We start from the raw sequence: 21,460 nt of genomic DNA on the forward strand, positions 1-21,460 counted from the left end.
GAAGAGGCTTGTTGGGTGGGTAAGCAGAGGGTGCCGAGAGTAGTTCTTCCCACTACTGCAAAGGGGCGAAGTGCCTTGGCAGGCCTTATTGATCGATGAAGAAAGCAGGGGTCCGACTGGTCAGCAGAGGGCAAAGGGTGCCAAAACCTTCCAAATCATCTCCAGCAGTTTCACAAGTCATGTTCTTTGTGTAGGAGACTTGGCTCCTTCTGTAGTTCAGTGAGAACACAGGTGATCAACCTGTAATGGCTGCAGAGCCCCTTCTGTTACCGAAGATTAGCTTTGTTCCAAAATCGAGGGCTCTCCAGACATCCTGACACCAGTAATGTGGATTGGGACCAGGCAGTGCTTGCCCGCTTTCTGGGCACACATACGTGACAGGCAGAAGCCCGCAAAAGAGATCGGTTTTCGCAGAAGGCTGCATGATCAAATAAGGAAAACACGGGTTACTTGACCTGGGTGAAGGCAAGGGACAAAATGGCCATGGGACAGAACAAAAGACTTTGTGCCTCTTCCATTTTCAGATCTGGCCACAGTCTTGAGCCAAACGCGGTTTGGGTCAGTAAAAAGAAGTAAAACATTATGAAAAGTAACTGCTGCCACCAGTTCGTCCCAGGCATACTCTTACAATCACCAAAAAATCCTTTGAGGGTGTCTAGGGACATAAAACAAAAAGGGACCCCAGCGCACGGTACTGGAAGGTACATTGCACACTGTTAAAAAGTTACCAAGACATGGCAACATAGTCAAAGACTAAGGGAAAGATAGTTTCCCGGTACTGACAGCCTGAAGGAGGTGTCAGTTTTCCCATAACAAGTGAGCAAATGCCCAGGGGAGTTCAGCTGAAGGCTGGGCTCCACTGGAAAAAGTCAGGTTAGGATAGCCAAACAAAAGCTAAAAGTTTGGAGGGTACATAAATGGAAGGAAAATTGCACATAAATGAAATCTTTCCCAACAGTGACATTGGGCCTCATTACAAGTTTGCCGGTCCGGTAACAACAGTACCGTTAAGCTTGCCGGGACCATTGTTACCGGACCGGCAAACTACGAGTTATGCGAGCGGGTGCCTTTCAGCCCGCCAGGTCTGGCCTATCGGACTAAAAGGCACCCGCTCGCATATATAGACGGATGCAATGGCACCATTCATGCATCCCTCCTTCCCATTCCCACTGAGTCCAATGGGACTCAAATGGGAATGGGGGGGGGTAATATTTTGCGGCACCCGGCAATGGGCAATTACCGGGTCCGCCGGGGCTGTGATGCCCCGGTAATTGCCCTTTGCCGGGTGCTGCAAAATTCATGACTCCGGCAGCAGCCGTGACGGTACTTACCTCCATAGTCGTAATGACCCCCAATGAGAGTGAGATCCCATTTCCTTCCAACGGTGGTATCAGATTTTAATGTCTCTCAAAATATCTTCCTCTTACTGCCCCCATCCAATGACAGTCCTCTCCCTAAGCTCCACCCCTCGTGGCCATCTGCAGATTTTACTGCACGCTTCAGTGTTGGGAGTCCTCTTGTTGCTTTCTGAGCCGTTTTCATATTTTGAGTGTTTTTTCAGCAAATTTGTTAGATTTTGTCAGATTTTTGTCTTCTTGTTCGACCGAAGGTCAATTACCGGCAGCGGAGATTCGAGTTTTCCAGAAGGCCTGTGCTTGGGCCTAGTGCGCGCCTTTCCACCATGGCCAAAGATGGGAGATGCCTCTTTAAACGCTCTACCAAGTGTGGATTTATGAACGTGCATGTCGAGGATCGACACCACAATGCCTGCATCTGGGCCACGATGAAGAGGGATGCGAGGTCTGCCAGGGATTTTTTTAAAAGACTGCTACAGCAGACTGGCGGCCTAGTTAAAATCTGGTAAGGCCTCATGAATGCACTACCTGGGAAAAGAGGTTGAGATCCTTTGAGGGACGGCTCAACTACGAGGGGTTCATAAGGCCAGGCCACTTGATGTGTGTCCCCTGTGTTAGCCGCGGCTGCGGGAACCAGCGCGGGATGGACAAGGTTACCGTCACCATCTACTTCCACAGCGAGCCTACCGGTGAGGAGTGCTCCTTCGAAGAGAAAGTCCTTGACCCCGTCCATACTCTGCTTGCCATCAGCAGATAAGACATTGAACGAAAAATCGAAAGGTGCCACTTCAGTGCCCCCATTGCTGATACCCTCGTTAACTGCAGATCAGCCCGCCAGGGCAACTTCAGCATAGACGTCCAAAAAGGCTCCTACCGCTCCGTCGACAACCTCGTCGACAGCCATCACATCTTTGTCAAAAAGGGGGCTAGCCACAAAGGTAGTTTTCACAGTCACGGCCACGCCTACTCCTCATGTATTGCTGCCGCCAAGGCATGAAACAACTGCTGTGGCACCTCTGAAGGCCCCTGAGATGGGGACTGTTCCTCTGGTCGCCCCTGCCTCAGGAGTCACTGGAGAGGGAAAGAGCACCTGCCGACCCAAAGAAGGATGCGTGGCCAGCGGCTGCCCCGAAGAAGCCGGTAAACATTTATACCTGCTCGGACGAGTGGGAGGATGATCTGCCCGGTGGTTGCTATTCGAACCATGAAGGGGGCCAGGAACCCATCTCACTGGAAGGGCCTCAGTGGAGAGTGCAGTTTATCACATCAATGAAGAAGCACACCAGTCCGGAAGCTCCACCACTCATTCCTTTCACACCTCAACCGAGGGGCATGTCCTTGGACATCCTACAGACACTGCACATGCAGTTGTCCAAGATCCAACAGAGGCTGCCTCCCACACCGGGCCATGGTCCACCCAAGAGCCCTACTGGTCCACCTCCTGATAGTCCGACACAGTGCAAGGCTAAGGACTCAATTGAAAAAGAGGATTGTATTACCTTTAGGTAGCGCCTTCAGACTGGAGTAGTTCAGGAAATAACAGGCGGAAGCATGAAAGTGGATAAGAATTGGTATTTATTAGTGATCCAATCTTGGTAGATTTTGAATAGAGAAAGTGTCCTGAGCCCTAATGTTCTATTCACAAAAGGGGGAAGTAAAGTAAGTGCCTAGTAAAGTTTATATAGTTGGTTTCCCATAGTGGTGTTTGCACATTAAGGGCTATTTCTTGTTGTTTATGTCCTTGAAGTCCTTATTATTTCCTTATAGTAAAGTTTGGCACTTGTTACTTGCAGGATCCATTTAGAGTTTTTTTCACAGATAGAAACCTAGGTGTTGCTAAACTGTTATTTCCACAGTTAGAATCCTAGGTTGTTGCTTGTGTACTGAAGGTCCTTAGTTATTACTTCATAATAAAGTTCTTGGTATACCTAATTCCCTCGACACGTGTTTCTCCAATATTGTAGTATTGGTTCCTCAGGAGGGTTATAAGTAGCTTGATATCCTGGTTTGCTCAGTTAGTTGTTTGAGCTATGTGTGAATATAATTCTTACAGTTGCTATTAGGAGAGAAAAGAATAAATGAGAAGGAGTAAGTTAGGTAGATGTCATCGTTAAATGCGGCGGCTTACCTTTGTTTGGAAAGAGAACGAAAAGTCAAGTTGAGCATCGGTATGATAGCCGAACTCTATTCAGTTGTTGAAATCATCATTGTGGATACGTGCGTGGCTGATTTAAATGGCATGATGACACATTGCGTGCAGTGATCACGTGCAAGTGATTTGACGGCTTCGTTATGTTTGTGGTGTTATAGTCGCCATTTTAGTAAGGGGAAAGTAGCTTAACTCGAAGTTCAATTTCAAATAACTACATTTACCTTTAGTTCGGTGTTACTAGAGTCTCAAACATTTGAATGAAATAATGTTACTGTATAATAAGATTCTGAAGAGCATGGGAAATTATAGAAATACGGTATTTCTGTGACAGTACTTCTCGCACTTGTTTGAATGTATTGAAAAGGTATCTATAGAGCAATGCGATCATGGTGCGTTATTTGGTGAAGCGTGCTTCTTAGGTATGGTTGTTATCTCGGATAAAATGAGAAAACTGTTAGGGGTTATTTTGGTCGCATAGTAGAAAATGTGGTATCTACTGTTAATGAACTGATGATAAAGTTCACTTTAGAATGTTTTTAAACATGAGGTGGCAGTTGCCAATATAGTACATATGGATTATGAGGTTCAGGACCCCATGTTGTGTGATGGAATTCAATTAGAGAATAATACTAACCCTAAAAGTGTTGTATGCATGGTGAAAGGCTTTGGATTTGTAAGTGAGTTAAAGAAAATGGATCATCTCACTATCAGCCAACAATAGTGAGCTCGCTGTCAAGATTGCATTTAGGTTGCAAATAATACCTTAAGGACTCAATTGGTCCAAGGCGTCGCCAGACACCTCCTCCTCCTCGAGTTGTAACTCCAACAGGGGATCCAGCAGTGGACACAGGCAATGATGCAGCAGCTGCAGCGATGGACACCGACAAAGCAGATGACTTTGTACCAGCTGATGGGGAACCGTCAGGCAGGGATGCACCCCACAGGCCCTCTCCCCAGGATGAGGTTGCCTCTTTGCATGCCATGATGTCATGGACCTCAGAGCTGTTTCAACTGGTGCCGGAGGAGACTAAGAAAGAAGGGTTTCTGTACCAGCAATGCGAGTCCTGGACTCACCCCCCAAGTGTCTGAGGTCCCAACCTTCACCAGACTGTTGTCTCCGATGCGGCCAGAAAACAGTCGGCTAACCTGTTGTCTGCGTACATGGTTCCTCCAGACCAGTTGGGGGATAAGCTAGGCGCGATGGGAAAAAGCGTCATCTATACTGCTTGATTCTGGAAGTCTTACTAGGCAATAAGGTGGAAGCACTGGCCCTGTTCCTGGGTGGGGGATTAGGGGAGGGGGGGAGTGGACTCTGACTACACCATCACTGTGGTGGTGGAAAACACAGACACAGCTTTCCAACAAATGGCCAACGGAGTGTCTCGTCGGTGGCAGGGATGGCTCAAAGCGACAAACTTCAGGCCAGACGTTCATTTCATGGAGAGAATCTCTATGGCAAAAAAGTGACAAGTCTCTGCAGGTGATCAAAGCGGACACGGAGACAGTGCGTTTGCTGGGTACCCTACAGCAACGCTGGTCGTCCTTTCGTTCCTCGAGATCGAAGTCTGGCAGATCCTCCAAGGGATATAACATCTGAACAGGCCTGAACTGGCCGTGGACTCGGGCCCCCACTTGTGTACCCCACTGGGTGGCCGGCTGGCAACGATCGGCAGCACGTGGAAGACCAACATCACTGACAGATGGGTGCCGGATGTGCTCGACCAGAGGCACACCCCGGAGTTCCAACGCAGGTGTCCTCGTGTTCCCCCTGTGGCTCGACAAGAACAGCATGTGGTGCAGCTGCTACAGGAGGTCCACGCCATTTTAAAGAAGATGGCGATGGAGCCTGTCCCCCTAGCGCCTTCGGAGCTCTGGAGTGTACTCCAAATACTTTCTGGTCCGAAAGAAGACAGGAGGGTGGAGCCGATCCGGGACCAAAGACTCCTCAACAAGTACTTAAAGTCCTAGAAATTCAGGATGGTCACGTTGCAAAACGTGTTTGGCCACCTGGAACAAGTCGACTTTCTGGTGTCTCTGCATCTGGAGGACGCCTACTTCCACATCCCCATCCATAGGAAACACTGCAAATTCCTATGTTTCATGGTGCATGGATGGCACTATCAGTTCAAGGCGCACCCCTTCGACCTGAAGTCACCCCCGCCCCCCCAAGGGTCTTTACAAAGTGCTTGGCTCTGGTGGCAGTGCACCTTCGTCTCATGGGCATCCAGGTCTACCTTTATCTGGATGATTGTCTTGTCCGCTCCTGCTTTTGTGCGCTGGTGAGCAAACACACGACTAGGACCGTGCAACTGCTGGACAATCTGGGATTTTCCACAAACTATCCGAAATCCTGTTTGGAGATATCACAGAAAGCTCTGTTACTGGCTGCCTGTCTCAACACAGAGAAGTGTGTAGCGTCGCCCTCGGAAGAGAGAGTGATAGCCATCCTGGGGAAGGTACAGCATCTATCGTCGGCACGGTCGGCTACGGAGCGAGCCATCAAGTCACAGATGGGCATGATGTCCTCCTGTATCAACCTCATCTGCTTGTGCAGACTACGCATTAGACATCTACAGCAGTTTCTGGATGCAAGGGGGTTGCAGGTCTCCGGATCCTGGACGGACATGATCACCCTCAACAAGGACTTTCGTTGGGCGATATGGTGGTGGGACGTTAGACCTCACCTACCGGAAGGGGCCCCGTTCCGAGTCCCACTGTACCAGGCGAAAACCACCACAGATGCTTCCCAGGAAGGTTGGGGCACCCACACCGGGTAGTTCCATGCCCCAAGCCTCTGGCTACCAGATGAAATGGCTCTTCGCATCAATGTCCTGAACTTTGGCCTGTCTTCTGGGCCCCTCTGGTCCTTCCTGCCATTGCTGAAGGGCAAGGTGAGGAGGATCTTCACCGACACCACCACCATGTTCTACATCCAGAAGCAGGGCGGAACGCGCTTGCTGGAACTTTCCAAGGAGGCTCAAGAGCTGTGGCTCTGGGCCATTCGTCAGGACAGGTTTCTCGTCCCGTTCCACTTGGCGGGCACCAAGAACACCATTGCAGACTTGCTCAGCAGGGAGCTACGTTCTTGCCGTGAGTGGGAGCTTTGCCAAGCCCAAGTGGATCTGCTATTCTGCCAATGAGGCCAACCCCAGATCGATCTCTTTGCAACGCCGACCAACTCCAGTGGCAGAGGTTCGCCAACAGGTTCCTGCAACCGTAGAGTATGGGGGATGTTTTCTCGTTCCTGTGGGAGGGTCTTTTCCTTTACGCCTTCCCTCCATTTCCACTCCTGCAACGAGTGATCAACACACTCAGTGTCACTCCCGGATGATACTTTTTTTTTTTTTTTGCTGGCTGAACAATGGTTGTTTTTGAGTAAGGAAAGTAGACTGCTGATTAACCTTTACGGGTTGATTGAGGCTCCTTTAGTCCATGCTGACTTGACTGTATGTAAGGGTTTTTGTGAAAATTGTGTGGACAGATTGTCTAAAGTAGTGTTGGGACTGATTTGGCAAAGAATGGGCTTGTCCTGTAGGATCATTCAGTTGAGTAAACTAAACTAGAATGTATTTTTTCATTGGCATTTTGTTCCTGAAAGTCTGAACAGGATTAACTTGAAATTGTATTGGTCAAGACTCACTATTGCACCTGTTTTAGGAATGCCTGAATATATACCCTTTTTGGTCAAACATAATACATATGATCAAATAATCATTCCAAGTGGTCTGACGAATCCAGGGAATACGTCCAGGGAATACGTCCCCTCTCCCCAAGGGGCAGCCTCCACCTTTGGGGATAGGGACATGATCCTGCTAAGTTTAAGGCCCCCTAGGGGACAGGCAAGCAAGATCCCACTGGGGGTTAGCACCCATCCCCTGACCCCTTTGGAGATAGGCCCACACTTAGCAGCGATGTTACCCGCCCTTGTCTCATAGACTTACAGTGAGGAACATACTGGTCCTGTGAGATTGACACTAAAAGAGAGTGCAGAAGACACTCAATCCTGCAGAATAACACAGCGGAGGGAATTTCCCCATTCGAGGAAGAGCCAGGAAGCGACATCATGCAGCCCGCATGGACAGTGGAGGGACGAGAGAACCCACGGAGCACTGCTCCCCGTTACAAGAATGGAGCTGGAGAAGAGCTGTCACTGCAGCATAGAAAGTGGCTGACAAGCGCCTGCTCCAACTGATGCCAAAGTCCTGTCATTAGCTGATTGAAAGGACTGACGTGAAAGCCTGAGGAGAAGCTGGAACGGATGTTCTGCACCAAACTGGGAGACCTCCTCCCCCAAGGAACGCTGCCACACTGAACAAGGTACGCAGTGTGCCCAGGAACCAGGGAGGAGAGCGGACCCAGCCAGACCCCAAGAAGGTGAGAGATGCCAAATAGCCAAGATGGGGTTGAGGAACCAAGGAGGAGGAGGAGGAACTGAGATTCCAAATGGCCCAAGAGGGGCTGGAAAACCAGAGACCACACGGTAGGTTGAAAATCAGTCGGACCCAGAGTGGTCCTCAAGCAAACACACCACAATGGTGTGGGAAAACTGAGCTGTGCAGTAGGCCAGGAGGTCTAGTGACACTCACCCACTCACTTGTACACCAGGCAGGCAGCCTGAAGGAGATTTAGTAGATACCTTTGCTTGAACTGTACATGGGGCTCAAATCCCAGAGACATTTGCTAGTGATCACGTTGGAGCCGTACTTGGGACAAGAAGCTCTTGTGTAATCCAGAGACAGTGCAGTCGTGGCCAGAAACAAGTGTGTACTGTCTACATGCACTTCCAGTGTTTGGCTCAAAATGACATACAGATCACGATCCCAAAAGACTACTTTGGGAGAATCTGACCCGGAGTTGGATGCACATTGGAGAACTTATTTTTGAGCTGTCGGCAGGCATCTTATATGCAGTCTGAGTACGTTTTGGGGAACTCCCCTTTGAGAGAAAAATGGTGATGTAGATCAACTGATTTTTTGAAAATATCAGCTATTCGAAGGTGGAGTAGATGGAACCTTTCGTGCACTGAGGCCTTTGGGCGTTATAAATAATCTAAGAACCTGAGGTTTTGGTTCCTAGAATTCTGCAATTAAAAATAGTTTCGGACCATCTCCAAAACCCAAACCAGTTTCCAGCCAGTATGCTCCAAAAGATACCTTTAGGCAAGAGATCCGCATCCCCCTCGACTCCATAAATGGCCAACTCCATTAGAAAAAGCCCCTCCAAAGACCAGCTAGGCAGACCGGAATATCAACTGATAGGATACAGGCTGTAACCTTATTCCAGCAGTGACTGGAAACTTTGCTGGCTATTGTTACAGAACCATTTCATTGATCAGTAATGAATCTGGCCCGTACCAATGACACATTTGGAAGGAACCAAGACATAAGGTCATGTCTTGTTGCTTTTACTGGCCTGGTGCAGTATGATGAAATGCTGTCAGACATGTGAGATGCTAAAGAGCCAGCAGTAAGGATTCTCAAAGGGTTCTTTACAACCTTTGCTATTGATTTCAAGGAATAGCCATGTACATATTTATCACCCCATCAAGCGATCGAAGAGTTGGTTGTGCTTGACAATGCAACTTGCTACCCTGGGGCCTCATCCTTTTATGTACCAATACCACTTGGCTACCATTCACAAATAGATTATATCTTGTTTTGACATTCATGCCTGAATTCATATCTGAAAGCCCAGAAGTCTATATGACCCCTAGTGAGGCTGTGCCCACCAGAAATTTGAAAGAAATTGACTTGCACCAGTTAACCTCTTTATCATCTCCCATGGATCCCAGGTATCCGCAACCATAGTTATTCAAACATGGGGATGAGTCCAGAAGCACAAAGGGTTCTGTCCAACTGAATAGGAATTGAAGCAGTTCTGTACTGTTCCGTGAACTGCATTGACAACAAAGTTCTGTGTTAACTCGTAGTGAATCGTAAGCTAATATTATGTTCCTTTAAACCAGCCAACATATGAGTCGTCAAACTTCAATGATCACCCACTTCCTGCAAAATCTTCCTGCCCAGTGGCTGTGTACCCGAAATGGGGAGGTGTTAGCACATGACGCCAAGAGCATGAACATCCAATGGGTTTCAGGCGGAAAACAAAATCTACAATCAGGAAGAAACACAAAGGTAATGTCTGCTTGAAATGACATCTTATACCTGACCCCTGTCTCCTTCGCACAGTCTGCACTTCCCATTCTGGACCGGTCTATGAGTCAGAGAGGAGCACCTTACCCCTTTTGCAGATCTTCCAATCTGCAAAACAGCATCACAGGTGGCTTCATAGCTGGCCCCCTATTGCTTGAAGAGCCTCTTCCACTTCTGCGGACTTGCCTCAGGACCCTTTGACCTACCACTGTTGACTTCACTTTAGGCGTGCCCAAGCATTGATAACCAGTAGTCAAAATTGTTGAAGGTTCCCTTCACTATGCTTGCCTTCAGACACTGGAGTGATCCTGAAGCAAAACCCTCTTCAGCATTGGGGACTTTGCAGAATCACAGCAACGTATCTCGCTTTGCCGATGAAAAGCATCTCCGTCCCATACTATTTTCTGAGATTGAATCTCAGAGTCGCCAATGTAAGTACTAATCGAAACCTGTGATAAAAATGGTCAAATTGGGACGGGAGAGCTTAATTGTGACAAAGAAGGTAGCAATGTTGTATGTTAATGATAAAGTATCATTTGTTTGTTTCAAAAAGATAAAAACACATAAACTGGGGCAAAAAAGACTCCAATTTATTATCTAAGGGTCTCAATTGAAGTTTAGCTTTGTGGTTGACACTAAGAAGTAGTGTCAGGTTACTTTCACTTGGAGGGACTTTCAGATCCCAAATTGCCTACTTTGTGTGACCTTCATCAACAATTTGCTACCTCGAAAAAGGTAAAACGTATATTTTCATAATACCTCTGTCAAAGTTATTTCATTTATTTGTATGTTATTTTGTCGTTTTATAGCACACCAATCTTCTGTGAACTGCTTCACTTGAAAGAGAGCAACATTGGGAAATTGAGTTATTGAATTTGCATGTGTAGAAGGAAGGATGTATGTTTAACCTTTCACAATGCACAACAAAATATTCCTAATTAACAGCAATAAAAATATCTGATAAAATATGAGAAACTAAATTACAAATTAAGTCTCTTAGATTGGCATAAAGTTCAGACAGTTATTGCTCGCATTTTGAGACATTGGACTATCTGGCAGAGATGTTAATATATCCAGGAGGTAGTCTAAAGAGATGACCTCTAACACAGTGTTTTAAGTCTTTCAAGAGCAGTGTAAATGGCCAAACTTGTAGACAGTTTCTTAATTACATGTAGCTAGGGTCCAGTCTGAGATCTTACAAATATTTTGTAAACCTGTATCTTGTCTACTCGGCTTCCCTCCTAAGAATTGGCCTTGATTGCTGTCCACTGTTACCTTAAAGATTGCCTGTTGTTTTAGGTACCCATACGACTGACCTAAACCCAGGGTCTAACTCATCACACTTCTCTTCTCCCATCTACCCCCAAAGCGCCTCTACTTAGCAGACTCAACATCAGTATGCTTCTATATCTTACTCTTTTATTTTATTCAGTGGAATGCACCATATGTCTGTAACAAGACTTTCTTTACCTTGAACTGACTTCTTTACCATTATCCCTCTCTTGACCTCATTACCCTTACAGAAACCTGATTTCCTCCCTCAGACTCTGAAACCCTTGCTGACCTTCACAGCCCTGCCTACACCTACACCCACTCTCCCTGCCCAACCTGTAGGGATGGTGGTGTAGGATTCTTTGCCTCGTCCAAACATCCTCTCGCTCCTTCTCCCTTATCTCCCACTAGTTCTTCTTTCGAATACTCATCTCCACAAGCACTGCTCCCTATGCCATTCATATTATATCTCTCTATCGGCCACATAGTCCGCTTGACAATTTATTGACCACCCCTCCACACTAATTATCTCCCTTCCTCCTCATAGCCATGTCTTTTCCACTGATGACTTTAACCTCGGCTCCCCATCCTTTCAAATGGGAACTCCCTTGACCTTATTCTGATCTCCTCTCAACTCTCCACCTCTATCTCCACTGCTCCTTCTCCTTCTGATCTTTCCATCGTCTTTGGTTCAATTTCCACTCCTATTTTCACACCTTTCTCCCCAGCTACCACTTCCATTACCAACTGCTGGTTTCCCTCCTCCAAATTCCTTATCTACCTGACCTAAACCACTGTGCCCTGAGGTGCCCCACTCAGGGACTTAACTGAATACCAGAGTCCCCTCAAAGGTTCCACCTTTTGGGGTGAGGGGGGGGGGCTAAAGGCACTGGAATAACCCTGAGGATCCCTGTACCAGGGCTTGTAAAACCAGATTAAATTCCAAGGTTTCCCTTAGAGGGGCTAAACAGGCTGTGGGAGCAAAATGGGTAGAGGTACTTCCAGAGTCCACATCTACCAACTCAGTCGATCCCTCAAAAAGGGCTAAAGAACCATCGAAAGATCCTAAAATAACTACCAAATCTGCCATGGCTTCTGTCAAATCTGTGATGCACATTACCACCGTCTCTGAATACCGGCTTCTTGGGTGTCGATGACGTTGCCCATTTTGTCTGCGCCGTCATCTGCATCTGGTTCGGATACCAGGTCCAAGTCTTTGCTGTCTGCCTCTTTGGGAAGAGACCCTTACAGTCCTAGAGTGTATTGGAATCTACATACGAGACTGCTTCTACCATCAACAGTCTCTCTTCCTCCTTTCTCAGAACCGTTACTCTACATTCTGTGGTTCAGGGCCTCTTTGGTGCTAGTGTCAACTGAATCGTGTAGGCAGAATCCGTTCAGCAGTCCAATACCATCTCCACAGCCAAGACAATCTTGTGGATGCATTTTTCAGCCGTTTCCAAAACCTGATGCGTTCGGAACCAATGAAGACCCACTTCAAAGACCTCTTTCTGGAGGATTTCCTCAGTCCACAGGAACCCCAAAGCCAGTGGAAGTTCCTCCTCCTCCACCAACAGTGGAGCGACCTCCTGAGCCAAAGGAGCCTGAGCCTGTGCCACATGCTCTGCACCTGGTGCCTCCTACTGAAAGTTCTGCCGATAAGGGCGTGGTGGATGTACATGAGGAAGAAGGGGAGCCGCCTTTGTCAATCAAGGCGTTTCATGAGTGATTGACCTTATTTAGACAACCCGGCACCAGAGCCTTCTACCTCACAGACAGGAGTTTTGAAAGGAGTACTCATTCTGAGAACGCAGGATTGTTCAGGCCTTTTCCTTTAGAAAGATATCTTGGCTGAAGCAAGGAAAGTGTGGGGAAAACCTCACATGGGCCAACACAAACAAACCGATGCTTGCTACAGGCTTCAAGCATCTGAGGAAATTCCTTTAACCACATGCCCTCTTCCAGCTCCGGCGGTGGCATTGGCTACCCTTCATTCAAAGTCTGTCATCTTCCTCCTCGGCATCAGAAGTCTTGTCAAAGGAAAATAACACTGTGGAGCGCATTTGGAAGACCGTGTTTGCTTGACTGAGTTGGAGAACTGCGTTTGCAAATACTGAAGCTGTCCTGTCTGCAGCCAACCTAAAACTCTGGATGGAGCTCTGAGTTTGAGCAGTTCATTTCCCAGGACCATTTTAAGACCGGTCTATCAGACTCCAGGGTTCTGGCTCAAGACCTATTATAAGTCGTGGAACATCATATGGATACTTTGGCGCGTGGTCTTATGATTGGAGTCTGTCACCAGCCAAGCGTAGCTCCATGCAGCCAAGTTCACAGAGGAGTTCCAAGAGACAGTTCTGGACCATTGAGGGTAAAGAGCTCTTCCATAGCTCTGCCGATGATGAGCTTGAAAAAACCAACACAAGTATTTTTACAGCAAAATCAATGTCCATCCTCACAAAAGCTCCAGCAGCGAAATCTTCTTACCTCCAAAAGTCGGACTTCTGTTCCAGATACTTTGGTTTTTTGGTCAGGCAGAACATTTTCCGTATCGAGTCCTTCCCTTTGTACTGAGCTTGGCGCCAAGAGTCTTTACCAAGGTTATAGCAGTGATGGCTTTTGTCAGGCTTTGGCGAGTTCACGTCTATCCTTATTTGGACGACTGTCTCCTCAGATGTTGCTGCTCCCAGAAAGCAGTATCCCAAAAGCTTCTATTCAAACTGGGGTCATCAGTAAACTGTATGAAGTCTTCAATGATGATCTCGCAAGAACAGATTTTCGTAGGTTTCCGCTGGAACATGACGATGGCCAAAGTCTTTCTTGAATTCATCCCACATGTCGGCATGGTGGTTCCAGAGGCTTCTGGGCTTGATGGCTTCCTGTGTCTTAGATTTTCCTTTAGCAAGGTTAAAAATAAGGCATACACAATTAGCTGTTACACAGACCTGGTCTCGGGCGACGGATCCAGAGACTCAATTGATTTGAGTAATTCCAGAGATGATTCCTGACCTCAAATAGAGGTTGGACTACTCCAACCTCTTGGAGGGGTATCACCTTTTCAGAAGTGTCCTCATGTGAAGTTAACGGATTCCTCCCTTTCCTTCTCGGGATGGGGGATGACCCTGGGTCACATGGAGGTGTTCGACCTGTGGTATCTCAGGCAGGTAACACCACATCAATTACCCCGAATTACTACCTATTTTTCTGTACCTGAAATCTTTCCAGGCCAGCATCACCAACAAAGTAGTTTGAATCAGGACCGACAACTCAGTCTCAATGTTTTACGTAAACAAGCAAGGGGGGGAGGGGCAAGTCCCTTTCCCTAATTTAGCTATCCCTAAAGATATGGATATGGAAATGGGATGGAACAAAAGGAATTTGGTTTACATGTTGCACATCTCTGGCAAAGACAGCGGCTGATTCCTTCAGCCTCTGGTCTTGAGCAAACCATGTATGGGAATTAAATGATCAAGTTCTTTCCCATCTCTTCAGTGAGTAGGAGACCCAGAGTATAGCCCTGTTTGGTACACACAGCAATAAGAAACCTTTCCTGTATGCTTCCAGGAAGGGGCTGGTCCCAGGCTCCCTGGGGGATGACCTGGAGATTTCCTGCCTGGAATTAGAGTGTGGGAGTTATCTTTTCCTCCCCACCCTTGGATTCATTGTCCCTTGCTGAGGCTGTGGGAAGCGAAAGACTGCACAGTGGTGTTTTTATAGCTCATTGGTGGCCAGACAGTTTCTGGTTTTCAGAGCGAAGACCCTGTTCGTCTCTCTGCTGTTTCAAATGCTGTATATTACCAATCTCCTGTACTAGTACGATCAACAAGTGTGGCAACCCTCCACATAATCGCTGAACTTAGCAGCCTGGTTCCTGAGATCAGGTTGTTGGCGCAGTTCAGTCCATCCAATGATAATACGCATATTATGCCGGCAGTGCTCAAACCTCTGCTTCTCTCATTGGTGCCTAAACAAAAGGATCAACCCTTGTCAAGCATTGCTGGATAGCATCCTTTCCTTTATCTTAGACCTCGCCTCCTCAGGTATTCATATGTATTCTTGCCATACATACCTGTCGGGTATCGGGGCATACCTGAACACTGATTCTTCTTTGTTCACGCTCTCAAACCGAGTGATAAAATATTTTGAATGGCCTGCTACATCTTTTTCCACCTATCAAGCCTCCTTTGGCAAAATGGGACCTCAGTGTGGTACTCAACACGTTTTGGTCATAAGCAGTTTGAACCCTTGGTGACTGTGGATCTTTAATAACTCACCTGGAAGGTGCCTTCCTGGTCACCATCACTTCAGGAAGAATTGACAAACTGTAGACTCTGTGCATTGAAGACTCCTTTATGTCCTTACATAGGGATGATAAATAGGGATAAAGCGGTAATTAATGTTACCTTGACAGTGTTTTTTCCAGACCCCTCTTCAGACACGAAACGGGTCCTATACAACATTGACATGACAAGCTCTTCAATTCTCTCTTGATAGGACAATGGACTTCAGAATTTCTTCTCATCTTTTTGTAACATTTGAGTATGCCAAAAATGGAACACAGGCCCCCAAGTGCTACAGTCTCCTGCTGGATAGTTTCTTGTATCACGGAAGTCCACATACTACAAGGCATTTAGGCTCCCAAACGCATCCATGCACATCTCGTGCGGGGTACAGCAACCTCTGTAGCTTTCCAAAAGTACGCTACCAGGAAACCATCAGCAAGGCGGTAACTGGGGACTCTCCCTCTGCGTTTTGTAAACATTGTCTCAACCTCTGCTCTAGGGCTGACGCTCAATTTGGTGAAGCGGTCCTCAGAAACTTCTTTAACTGGGGGAGTTTAATCCATCCGCCCATTCTTTTTTTATACGTCAGTGCCTGGGAATCTCCAACCGGTATGCAGGAAAGGGGACCTGACGTAGGAGTAAGGAAGTTACTCACCCTAGTGTCTAACTTACTCTTAGTCCATAGTCCCCTTTCCTCCGTAGACCCACCCACTCAATGCTAAATATGCACCTAATTGCTAATGTCTACCTACCTTGGCGATCGAAAAGGACTGAAAGTGATGGGCTGGGCAGGGCTCAGGAAGGCAGGGCTATAGCCATGCATGCTCTGGGCCAGTGTAAAAAGAAAAAGGACAATGTTTTGGATGCTACCAAAAAGTGCTCTGGTCCCATCCCAAAGGACGGAATATCTCGCAAGTATGGAGGAAAGGTGATTATGGACTAGGTGTACGTTAGTCAGTATGGTGAGTAACTTTATCTTTCAGAAGAACCACTTGCATAGCATTGTATGCCACTACATTTATGTGTACTCCTCTCCCCTACCTCTCTACGATCGCCCAGATCACTTATCCTTTACCCCTTCATCCTAAAACTTACCACTTTCTCCACTATCCTGTTCCTCTGTCATGGTCTGCTGTCCTTGGTTCATGTTTCTAACTTGTGTGATGAATTTGGTGAATTTGTCCTTTCTACCCAGAGGGGAGCCTGCTCCTCAAAACCATCCCTAGGGGTTTGGGCAAGTGGAATCTCACTGGAGTGTCTCCCCTCTCTGGGACAAGGACTCCCAGTCAGAGGGCCTCCCCGACAGAAATAAATTGTTTGCCTAAATGGGACTTGGAAAAAAGTGTGTTCTCATGTTTTGACTACAACTACCAGTGGTGATCTTCCTTCAACCCTGTTGGCTTCAGGTAATACTCGGTTTTATCAGAAGGAGGGCACACCCTTTTCGATTTTGATGACGTACTTAAACACAAGAATAACTGTGAATGGAGACACTCCTATGGAGGGAGGAGAGTACTCGCTATGCAGAGGCAAGCTTAGGTGGAGAGTATGTCATGGGGCACATCCAGCAGAGGCGTTGAGGAAGTCAGGCCCGCCAACTGGATGCTGCACAGCAGACAGTTTGACCGAGCAAGTTGCCCCAGTCAAGAGAGGGACGGAGATAGAGAGCAGTCTTCCCTGGTGGTGTGACAACCATAGAACAGTGGTGGAGCCTGGGGCTAGGCAACTGATGCCGAGACCAGGTGAAGGAACGGAGCCTGTATTCCCGAGCTCCACACGGCAAGTGTCTTTGCAGATGATACGAGAACCAAGAGATAAGCGGATCATCCCAAAGTGAGAAAGCCAGTCAGCACTACGAACATCGGTTTGTGAGAGTGCCGAAAGCGACAGCAGTAAAAGAGCCGAAAGGAATGGAATGGGCACCGGGTCAAGGTAAAACAGAATGCAAGGGATACGAACAATGTATATCGAGACTGGGGAAGCTGCCAACCATTCAAAAACCTAAGGGAGCCGAAGGCGAGCACACCCTATGTAAAATGAAGTGAAAGGAGCATATGCTTTATATCAAGGTTGGGAAAGCAGACAAAGAGAGTGAAAGAGATACCAACACTATATGTCATAGCCGGGGAAGCCGCCAACCAAACAGGAAGCTGCAATACCCGAGAGGGCAGGCGGCTTATGGTTATTAATTTAACTGAGAAGCAGTATACCTATCAAAAAGCCTTGTGGGAGTTCCAGTGCCGCACAGGTGTGATACAGAGAAGTGCGTTTAGAAAGGATCCTGAAGGGATTTGATCACTGGTAAACTGAGAAAAGGTTAAGTAAAAAGAATATTTGTTTTCAAAGGGAGTGGGCTGGGGGAGAAAACAGAGGATATTTGTAATTTTAGCCAAAAACCTTATTAGAAGATTGTGAACTGTGATGATATATTTCCAAGGAAATTTGAGACTGAAAAGAAGTACATGAGTTGGGCCAGGCTGAAGCCCATTCCGAGGCTGTTGTGCAAGCCTCCCTTTTTCCTTTTAGTTAGATTTTGTAAAGTGGTAGGGCCAGTTACCTACCTAGTATTTGGACTCTGGACTATTTGATTTGGACTTTGACGAGCAGCCTTAGTTTTTGTTTACAAAGGAAGGGAACTTCCTCATAGATGTAGGGTCAGTTAAGAGTTTTTATTTGATTTCAATAAAAACTCTTGAACTTGTATTGACTCCTTTGACTGACGCCCCCCACCACCCCTGCATCTTCTGGTCTTATATCAACATCCTTTCACCCATTGTTAAGGACACTGGTACTCCGCTCTGTAAAAAAAAAAAAATAAGTTCGTTTTATAAGGATTTCTGTGCCAAAAATGCATAGTTTTCCCTGTAATTTTCATTAAATATATAAAATTAGAACACCCTAGCGTGTGTTTCGCAATGTTGATTGGTCAATCTGCGGGCTATATGAACTGGTATAGCCTGCAGATTGATTAGACCCCAAATCGGGCTGTAATTACTTATGTTTTTCCTGCGGAGCTGCCGGCATTGGTGTATGTGAACACTTTCACATACGCCAAAGAAGCAGATTCAACGTTGTATTCGTGCAATATTGAAGCTGCTTGCTTTGGTGTATATGAAAGTGTTCATATAACCCTGTGGTGCATATGAACATTTTCATGCACACCTAAGTAAGCTGCTTCAACGTTATAGAATACAACGTTGAAGCTGCTTGCTTTGGTGTATATGAAGGTGTTCATATACACCACACGGGTGTATATATGTACACTTTCATATACATCAAAGCACGCAGCTTCAATGTTGAATTGTGCAACGTTGCAGCTACTTACTTTGATGTGTATGAAAGTGTTTATATACACTGTGTTATCAGCGGCATTTTTGTAACATAACGAATATGTCGTTATTTAACAAAAATGCTGTTGAATTTCAGGATTGTGCCCGTTATGACAAAAACAGGCGCACTACTGAAGGTGCACTGTCGTGCACTACGAGGACGTCCATGCCCACTTCAAAATATTGGTGGAGCCTGGGCGTCCTGATTTGGCGCAGTGAATCCTGCTCTTTAGCACATTCACTGCACCAAGTTCAGAAGGGCACGGAGGGTGTTCTAAAAGATTTATAGACCTGCAGCTCAGGCAGTACCGGGTGTTATGGTCCCTCATTAACTCGGTCTTCAGGGACCATAACGCGGTTATGGCCTTCGCTGCAGGTCTATAAAGATATATTGATATTCCTTTAACTGTGAGCAGTAGCAACAAGCAAATTCCATTGCTTACAGGTAAAAAGCTCTTACCTTTGGGATGTTCTATTTTAAAAAATGAATGGAATAAATACTGTGAGACTTTAATAAATGCATGTGCTTCTATATTCCTTGTACGTTTTTACTTGGGAGAACGCACCTTTCCAGACAGTGGACAGCTGTCTTCTGGCTGTCCCAATAAAGAGATGTTATGGAGGTTCTATTGGCGTTCTGTAGTTTAAAATTCCTAGTTAGTTTGGGATCTTCAGTCTATGCTCAATCTAAAGATTTAATTCACTTGTTAGCAAAGGGCAAAATAACATGTTCCATTGTTCAATACGCTGCAATATGTTTAAACGTGTACAGTTTTAGAGCATTTCCTTCATCTCTTTTATGTAGGTGTGTGAAATATCTGAAGAGCTCTGCGGCATAACGGCAGAAAAAGACATGCTTGTTTTGACTCTAAATGATAGGGAATCTCAAAACAAAATATTGATGGACAGTTTGGAAAAGGCAGAGGAGCATTTAGCAAGCCTTCAGCCAAAATATGAACAGACTCAACAAGAGTACTTTGAATTGATGCAGCAATTTGAGGTTCTTAAGGAAGAACATCAGGCCACAATGAATGACATTAATCGGAAAAAAGAGGTCAGTGAATTTTGTTAGTAACATTATGAAAAGTAGATTTTGCAATGCTTAATCAGCGTTTAGTAGTTTTTGCTGCTGCCGATCAAAGATTGTATTGAAACCTCAATGGAGTATTATGAAATAGATTCATGAAAAGTTGTCAAATTACGCTCGTATTTTTCAGTTACAATGGTACAGTAATTGTAGAAGTGGGTTGGATAAGCTAACAAATTAAGTTTCAAATCAAAATAACCTTTGCTCCAATAAGGTGTCCAATTGTTTGTATTCTGTAGTTGCCAGAAGTGGTATGTATCCTTCATATGTATTTGTCTTGGTGATATTGGATCTAGAGTAGTTTGTCATCTTGTATTGCTCTTACGACCTGTCCCCTTTCCTCCATACTGATGGGAGTCTTGCCGACAGCGCAGGGAGTGGAGCTTTATGCATTGCAAAAGAACAACTTCCTTTTTAAATTTGTTTCACGCACGGGTGTGCCTGGTTGCCCCTACTCTTGCTGACTCCTCCCACTAGCCTCAACCATCATTCCTTTTTACTGCTTGGCGGTACTGGACTCTTCATGCACAGCTGCAAACATTCTTCTCTCTTTGCTGTAGCTTCCCCCTCATGAAAGATTTTTCTTTTTGAATTCCTTGTGTATTTTCACCTCCAGTTTCACCTCTATATCTTCGTTGTATGCTGGTTATACCAGGATTTACCTCCTGAGCATCCTGCACCAGGAACACCTCGGCATCAGACATGTTCTGTTTGATGTGCCTGGGCCCCAACCACGTCTGGAAAGCTTTCCTATCGTATTCAGCTCTTGGTTCCCACTTGCTTCGTTGACAGCTTGTTGGTGGAGCAATCTTTTTGGCACTTCCCCACCGCATTCTGTGAAGGAGTTAATCAGAGACCAACTTTGGATCACTTTACGCTCAGTGTTTACCCTTTTTTCACAGGCACCACAGCGCATTGACTACTTACCTGGGTCCTCTGCATGCAGGGGTGGCCCTGAGGCCGTATCCACTCAGCCCGGCTCTAGGGCAGAGGGTTCTTTAGAGCCTAGTACCAGATTAAATGCTGAGGGGGCAGATTTACCAACAATGACCTCGCTATGGGTACTTTGATATCTCCTGGCCCTTTGTTAAAGGCTCCCATAGTCCCTGTTGTTGGTATTCATTCCAAGGGTCTCTCTAGACCCAACTCCAGGGCCTCCATGTTGGTAGATAAATGCCCACATGTCCCTCCCTGTTCAGGCCGCAGTTTTTCACAAAGTGGCCAACCAAAAGATAATCGTGCTCCAGGAGTGCACCAGTACATCAAGGGAGCATTCACGCACAGGTCGCATGGCAATGCCTTCCACTGGACTCCCATGTCATTGGCCTGGGACCACCTGCCAGTTATTCGCCAGGAGAGATGGCAGTGAGGTCTACACCCAAAGACTCTGAATCTCTGGTTCCTCGGACACCCAGAGTGCCACAGGATCATTAGTGCTGCGTTTGTGCTGGCAATCCAACAACTTACCCACTTCTTTTTAGACTTAATCATCTGCACCTCATCCATGGACTCCTACACCTTGGATGAATTGCTATAGACCGCCATAATGAGGTCCATCTATGTTGTCATATATTCCTCTTCTCCAGCATGGGGTCTGGCATGGATTCACATGCTCATGAATATTCCCCGTCGTCTGGCCGGGAATCTTCGGTAAAGAAAAAATCAGTATCAGTTTTGTTTCTGATCTGTCTTTCTTAGTAGTAACCAATCGCTGATCTCTGGGTCATACTACCCCCAGCCAATGACTGCCCTCTACCCCTCCCCTGGCAGCCATCCTCAGATTTTTACAACACGTTCAAGTGTTGGGAGTCCTCGTGTTTTAGCTCTCGAGCT

At 46.4% G+C, this 21,460-nt stretch overlaps 1 protein-coding gene across 5 annotated transcripts in view; it reads left to right on the top strand.

Annotated features, from left to right (window-relative positions):
* The window catches only part of CENPE (centromere protein E), a 2,471,681-nt gene that overhangs the window by 906,000 nt on the left and 1,544,221 nt on the right, over nucleotides 1–21,460 (top strand). For all 5 annotated transcript variants that reach the window (XM_069630970.1, XM_069630968.1, XM_069630972.1 and 2 more), the window contains one exon: nucleotides 19,346–19,594. In XM_069630970.1, the coding sequence (XP_069487071.1) occupies nucleotides 19,346–19,594 (249 nt within the window). The remainder of the gene's footprint in view (nucleotides 1–19,345; nucleotides 19,595–21,460) is intronic.

Source organism: Ambystoma mexicanum, chromosome 6q, assembly GCF_040938575.1.
Source record: "Ambystoma mexicanum isolate Mex_15411 chromosome 6q, UKY_AmexF1_1, whole genome shotgun sequence".
NCBI classification, from domain to species: domain Eukaryota; kingdom Metazoa; phylum Chordata; class Amphibia; order Caudata; family Ambystomatidae; genus Ambystoma; species Ambystoma mexicanum.